The sequence below is a fragment of the Erythrolamprus reginae genome, chromosome 3, assembly GCF_031021105.1.
Source record: "Erythrolamprus reginae isolate rEryReg1 chromosome 3, rEryReg1.hap1, whole genome shotgun sequence".
Classification (NCBI taxonomy): Eukaryota; Metazoa; Chordata; class Lepidosauria; order Squamata; family Dipsadidae; genus Erythrolamprus; species Erythrolamprus reginae.
Genome location: NC_091952.1, coordinates 203204226 through 203211725, shown reverse-complemented (window position 1 = coordinate 203211725; position 7500 = coordinate 203204226). Strand labels below are relative to the sequence as shown.

General features: G+C 34.6%; 1 protein-coding gene across 10 annotated transcripts in view; it reads left to right on the top strand.

The window, feature by feature from the left end:
- The window catches only part of ZNF521 (zinc finger protein 521), a 378383-nt gene that overhangs the window by 210944 nt on the left and 159939 nt on the right, over positions 1-7500 (top strand). Inside the window, exon 6 of one of the 10 annotated variants that reach the window (XM_070747657.1) lies at positions 1157-1234. The exons of the other annotated variants lie outside the window; for them this stretch is intronic. Within the exon in view, the coding sequence (XP_070603758.1) occupies positions 1157-1206 (50 nt within the window). The 3' untranslated portion in view covers positions 1207-1234. Of the gene's footprint in view, positions 1-1156; positions 1235-7500 lie in introns of those variants that run through there. 10 annotated transcript variants of the gene reach the window in all.

Here is a 7500-nt window from a genome sequence, read left to right as displayed (position 1 = left end):
ATGGCCTTCTGAAGTATTCAGGGCAAGCATGAGTTTGAACAGAAAAAGAATGGTCAGCCTTATATATTATTATCCGTTCATGGTTTTCAATAAGTCAACAGTATTAAATATTAAGAACCATACAGACAAATAAAGATGCTAAGATACTTTGCAAGTGCAGAAGTAAACAATAAGTATAGTTGAGTTTTGGGAGTTGGCTGATTAGAACATGGCTAGGTATTTTCTAACGTGATATGAATGTTGTTATGCAGTTGAAAGGTAAAAGAATCCGAGTCAATTGCATATGGCAGAATGTTAAAATACAGTTAATTTTTATCAAGAATGAATATGTAAACTATAGATCTTCAACGTATCTTTATCACTTAAAAATTCAATTGATTATGACACTATTGAGATTATTTTGAAGTGCATAATAATTGTTTGAAACTTTTTAATGCCATTTTTATAATAATTTGTACTTGCTTAGAATTTTTTGTTGGGCCTTTATAAAATTAGAAGGGGATAGTAATATAGTTTGTTCTTAATATAGAAGTGACTATGGGGAATAAAGCACAATTTAGCAGTGAATAGGATCCTCCCTTTTCCCTTCAGGAAAAATGACATTAATTTTATGCATGATAACATAAATAAGTAATTGAGGCTAATTTTAATTTAAAATGTCTAAAATGAAAAGAACACGTTAGAGAGAGAAAAATAAAACAGTTGAATGGAAAGTTTGCTGGTTTTTACTTATTGTTTTACCTATTGGTTTCACAATAACCTGTTAAGTTATTTTGGCTTTTAAAAGCTATTTTCATTTTAAAAATCCATTCTAAGTATTATTATCATGAGTGTGTTTGCACGTGCATGCACACTCACCTGAATGGTGAACAGTGTTTTGATATTTGCATAAATAGATTTTTATAGATATTTATATAGATGGATCTATATACTGTACATGCAAAAGAATAGCGCAAGCCATCATAGAAGAAATTTCCCTTTAAAAATACAATAAGTAGTCTAAATTTGACAATTTAATTTCTATGTGCATACATATAATGAGCATAGAAGAATATCAAGAACTGTATCAGACATATTGCTAGCAAAAATAGAAATATTAGTGTTTCTTTAGATATCTACAAAAGCTAAGGAAATGAGAATAATTTTTGTCATTTAGATATGGCTGCATTACAACTTCAAATGACTGGTCTTATTGGTGATGGGTGATGGACTTGTACCTTGAACTAATGAAACAACTAGCAAAATTAGTATTGACGCATAGCCTAATGAAACCAATGCATGGTGTAGTGGTTTGCACAAGCAGAATAGAAATCTTACATCAATGAAGATGAAAATATGTTTACATATCCAGTGAAAACATAGCATTTGCCTGAAAAGCATCACTGAATCCAAGCTACTGTTTCCCGTATAATGCACTTGCAAATAGATTTGATGTTCTGAATGTTTGGTAATAAATTTGTAAAAAATTCTATAAGTCATTAAGGGGCCAAGAAAAGAGGAATATCTTTAAATATTAAATATAAATTGTGGGCCAAATGCTCTTCAGAATTTATATATGTTAAATACATTACAGTTTCACATGGCACAGCAAGAGAATAAGAAAATGTATCTCAAAAGAATGGGGGTTGGTGAAATGTAAAAATATGTTTCAATACACATAGATTCCTAGGTAAAGAGATATTTATAATTATATGTTGATCTCAGGTTAGAGAAATATAAAATCCCATTTTCTAGCTTCTTTCAAAAATTGTAAAAATGCTGCTTCAGTTGCTTTACGCTACTCACATTGGGAAAGGTGCTTATACTGTGATAATTATCATCAAGGAATATTAATGCGTTCAGCATTTGTAACCCAAAAACTCATTATAGCTTAAGCTGTGCATCATCTGTGAAGAGAGAACTTTGCCAGAATTCACTCTTCACAGGGGTTGCCTCCTGCTTGCAATGGAGTGGTCAGAGTATTGTAAGAGGTCACTTAGGCTATTTTTGAAAGCAGAAGTTTTGCAAATTTTGATTCACTACCTTCTGTCCAAATAGCTTAGCATTCTTACTATGAATTTGCTGCTTGTATCTCAAAGTCTGATAAAATGTGCATATACAGTGATGTACAAAATGTTAAAGTATTGGTGTCAGGGTTGCACTTCAAAGTCATAGAGACTTAGTGTATCAGCGTGCATGTAATTACTGACATAACATCTGAATATAGGATACACTACTATCTTACTGACTTGGTTATATAATACACATAACAGTTCACATATAAAGTTCAAGCTATTGAAATCTCTTCTATTCATGTCCCTGCCTGAAAGGTTTTTGGGGGTTTTTTAAAAAAACATAAACATAAACCATAGTTCCAATACAAAAACTTACATTGTCATACTGTTTGTTTGAATTTAGAATAAGGCTACTAGAACTTTATAGTAATATGAATCTGTTGTATAGGCTGAAATATTACATAATCAAATTGTCTTAATTTCCTGGGATAATTGATTCCCCTGTCCCTGTATGTTTTTTTCTTTAAATAAATACATTTATGTCTTGTATTTATATATTCAAAATAATAAATAAATAAATAGTCATTGCTTTTGTTTTTTCCAACACACACACAAACACTGAATCCAAATGATAATAGTTCTACTTATCATGTGTTACTTGCTTTATGTAAGAAGAGGCATCTATGGTCTATGATTGTTATTTTTTAATTTTTTTATTGTTGAAGATTTCTTTCTAAGAACATGCAATGAGAATCTGATCTTTTTCTCGACAGGAAGAAAACAAAAAAAATCTGCTTCTTTAATCCTAATTGAATAGAATTATTTATTGGCCAAGTGTGATTGGACATACCAGGAATTTGCCTTTGGTGAATAAGCTCTCAGTGTACATAAAAAGGCAAGATACATTTGTCAAGAATCATAGGGTACAACAATTAATGATTGCTATAGGGTACAAATAAGCAATCAAATCATACTAAGAAACAATATAAATCATAAGGATACAAGCAACAAAGTTACAGTCATGCAGACATAAGTGGGAGGAGATGGGTGATAGGAACTATGAGAAGATTAATAGTAATAGTGGTGCAGGCTTAGTGAATAGTTTGATAGTGTTGAGGCAATTATTTGTTTAGCAAAGTGATTTGTTTTTGGGGAAAAAACTTTTCTTGTGTTTAGTTGTTCTGGTATGCAGTGCTCTATAGCGTTGTTTTGATTTTGAGTTGAAGCAATTTATGTCCAGGATGCAAAGGGTCTGTAAATATTTTCACAACCCACTTTTTAACTTGTGCAGTATACAGGTCCTCAATGGAAGGCAGGTTGGTAGTTCTAATTATCCTGTGGTCTGTTTCTGTTTTCTTGGGTTGTAGAACTAAACCAGACAGTTAGAAAGGTGCAAGAAAAAAAGCCCAAAACATATAAACAAAATAACTAAATCAGTCAGAAGAGAAGTTTAAAATAGTTACGTTCCCATCAAAATAGCAATCCTCAGTGTACTTTCACAGAATCAAATTGCAGTGAAATCAAATAACAGTATTATTAATCAAACAATTTTATTACATGTTGTAAGCTACCATTGAATTAGTCCTGAGTAGGGAATATTTATTTGTTTCTGTACATCTCCCAGCATTTTAAGACATTATAGGAAATGTCGACCAATGCTGGAAATAGAGGTTTAGGGATATCTGGATTACTGTACTTATTTTCCTCTACTCATAACTGTCAGTCCTTTCAGGTAGGTCAGATAAAGAAAAAAATATGTCACAGGTTTTCTAGGGATGCTGTTTGATTGTTGCAGTATATGGTAACAGACTTTTGAGAGCCTGTTTTTCTTTGTCCAATTTATACTAAGCAAAATCAATAGGGTTATTTTTAATTTCTTATGTTTGCGTCAATATACTGGACCTTTTCTGCAAGTTATTCCTTAATATTCCTTCATATGTGCATTAGGTTGTCCCTAAATTTATTTACAATAGTACTGTATAATTCAAATATCCAATATATTTTTCAACCGTATATCAAAATATCTGCAATGTTGCTAATGTAAAAGAACACAGTAGCAAGTAATGTGCAAAATAGCTTTGCCAGAAGATCTAAACATTGTAAGAAATATTGTTCACTGCTGGTTGAATGATCTGATTAGTTAGGATAAAAAACAGACATGTATGATTGTGATGAATAAATTATCTTCACAAACATGTTCAAAATAAGAACCCAGATACTATCATATCCAAATTCAACTACTTTGTATCAAATGCAAAGCTTTACATTTTTATGAATATGAAGTGATACAGCAAAATACAAATATTTTTGCAAATGTATGACTGTTAAATCTCATAGTTTTTAGTTTTACACTTTAGAATATAACATATAATAACATATTTTTTTTCTGTTCAATGCAATTTAGAAAAAATATGATAAAATCAGACCACACTTTATATATTACTATTCTATTATGAAAGTTTGAATGGAAAAAATGGGGAAAATAAAATAAACATTTATATTTTGAAAAAGGCTAAGCAAAAACAATAAATGTTTACCACTTCAAGTTAAACACAAACTCTTAATGTTTGAGAGATAAGCTTAGATCTGAGATCAGTTTAGAGTGCTGTAAAATCACCTGCAATTCATCATATCCAAGAACTGGATGTGTGTATGACCAAAGCTAAGCAGCTTATATTGTAGCAGGTTGCTTGAAAGACGGAGATTGGAATAGTAAGGTTTTTGGCTGAGCTCCTTTTTCAAATGTAATTGCTGCTTTATTAGAACTTGGAAATGTTCCTATGGCTAAATTTAATCAAATGGTTTAGAATACTGTAGTAGCTGTTATCAACATTCCTGTACAGCTTTAAACTCTGTGTTCCTTCCAGAACTTCCTTTTCTGTAAATATTATTCATGATTAAATATGAATTTTGATATGTGCCAATCATTTTTCTCTAAATTTAGATGAGATCTCCAGTTCTAAATTTCAGATAAAAAAGTAACAGTCAAATAATGAGAATTTAGAATTTCTGAATGTTATTCTAAACTTCAATACGTTACCAAAATGCAGATGGAAATGGAATATCTGAAAATGTTATTAGTTTAGTGATACCATCATCTATCCATATAGCAACATCATCTTTTACCCATACCTTGGCTTTAGCTGATCTGAATAACCATGTTCTGTCTAGGTCAAGCATGATTTCCATGTCACTAATTTAGCAGCAAAATAATCAACAGCATTTAAAGAAAGGTATGATAATCAAAATCAAAATGCCCTCATGCCGTCATCATCTCAAGGCTCGACTACTGTAATGCTCTCTACATGGGGCTACCTTTGAAAAGTGTTCAGAAACTTCAGGTCGTGCAGAATGCAGCTGCGAGAGCAATCATGGGCTTCCATAAATATGCCCAATTACACCAACACTCCACAATCTGCATTGGTTGCCGATCAGTTTCCGGTCACAATTCAAAGTGTTGGTTATGACCTATAAAGCCCTTCATGGCATCGGACCAGTATATCTCCGGGACCGCCTTCTGCCGCACAAATCCCAACGACCAATTAGGTCCCACAGAGTGGGCCTTCTCCAAGTCCCATCAACTAAACAATGTCATTTGGCGGGACCCAGGAGAAGAGCATTCTCTGTGGTGGCCCCGGCCCTCTGGAACAGCTCCCCCCAGAGATCAGAATTGCCCCCACCCTCCTTGCCTTTCGTAAGCTCCTTAAAACCCACCTCTGCCATCAGGCATGGGGGAACTGAGATATTCCTTCCCCCTAAGCCTATACAATTTATGCATGGTATGTTTGTGTGTATGTTTGGTTTTTAACAAGGGTTTTTTAGTGGTTTTAAATATTAGATTTGTTACATGCTGTTTTTATTGTTGTTGTTAGCCACCCCGAGTCTACGGAGAAGGGCGGCATACAAATCTAATAAATAAATAAATACCAGACAAACTAACAAATAATGTAAAGGAGGGAAATCCAAATACAGCAATACCTCATCTTACAAACCCCTTGTCATACAAACATTTTGAGATACAAACCCGGGGTTTAAGATTTTTTTTGCCTCTTCTTCCAAACTATTTTCACTTACAAACCCAAGCCGCCGCCATTGGGATGCTGGGACTTCTGTTGCCAGCGAAGCACCCATTTTTGCACTGCTGGGATTCCCCTGAGGCTCCCCTCCATGGGAAACACCACCTCCAGACTTCCATGTTTTTGCGATTCTGCAGGGGAATCCCAGCAGCACAAAAACAGGCACTCCGCTGGCAACGGAAGTCCGGGGGTGGGGTTTCCCAGTGAGGGGAGCCTCAGTGAAATTGCAGCATCACAAAAACACGGAGGTCCAGAGGTGGGGGTTCGAGGACTTCTGTGTTTTTGTGATGCTGCAATTTCGCTGAAGCTCCCCTCACTGGGAAACCCCACCCCCAGACCTCCGTTGCCAGCGAAGCACCCATTTTTGCACTGCTGGGATTCCCCTGCAGCATCACAAAAACGCAGAAGTCTGGAGGTGGGGTTTCCCATGGAGGGGAGTCTCAGGAGAATCCCAGCAGCGCAAAAACAGGCGCTTCAGCTGGCAAAAGGGGTGAGTTTTGGGCTTGCATGCATTAATCGCTTTTTCATTGATTCCTATGGGAAACATTGTTTCGTCTTACAAACTTTTCACCTTACAAACCTTGTCCCGGAACCAATTAAGTTCGTAAGACGAGGTATCACTGTATAGCAAACACAATGAATTAAAATGTGTATATCCTTGAAAATAGATATAAAATTAAATTCCATACATTACACTGCAGCCTGATTAATTTAATTCATAGAATTCCAACAAATTCAGTGATATAATTGTAAATGGGTGTTTAGAAACATTTCTGTAATTTCAAATGCTATCCTTGCCATCCTTATTTGAGTACAGATTTGATAAATTATTTGGTTGGGTTTAAACAGCAAGTATTCAATATGTTACTGCCACTGTGAAATAAAATGCTGCTGAGAATGTTACCAGAAAGTCTCTCCGTGAACAATCTAATCCAGGCTGCTAGTTCCAAAGTATCACAGCTGTTTTCACACTAAGTTCTGAAGGCAGATGTGGATAGCTTTAATGCAGAATTGTAGATGGCTATGTATGGCACATTATGTACTATAGAATCCCATACTTCCTAGATCACCTGAGCTAATCAGATTTGTACCCAGGGTATCCCTGATAATATACATTTGCCAATTTTGGAGAAATTCACTCTTTTGTTTATTCCTTTATGTAATCAAATTCTCACTTTTATTTTAAAATTGTCTTCTGAAGTACATAATAGTCATGGGCTGTTGCTGACCCATCTTCCAGTGACAGTAAGTAGTAGAAAACCCCTGGAAACATTTGGTTTTCAACCAGGAGCTATTTTAATGAGTTTTCAGTAGTTGCAGCCATAATGCCTGGGTCACATTTTCCTTTACAAACCCATGAGGAACTATGTGCCAATAAAATGAAAATGCCATTTCATTTCACACCCACCATGCCATCTGGGTGTGAATAT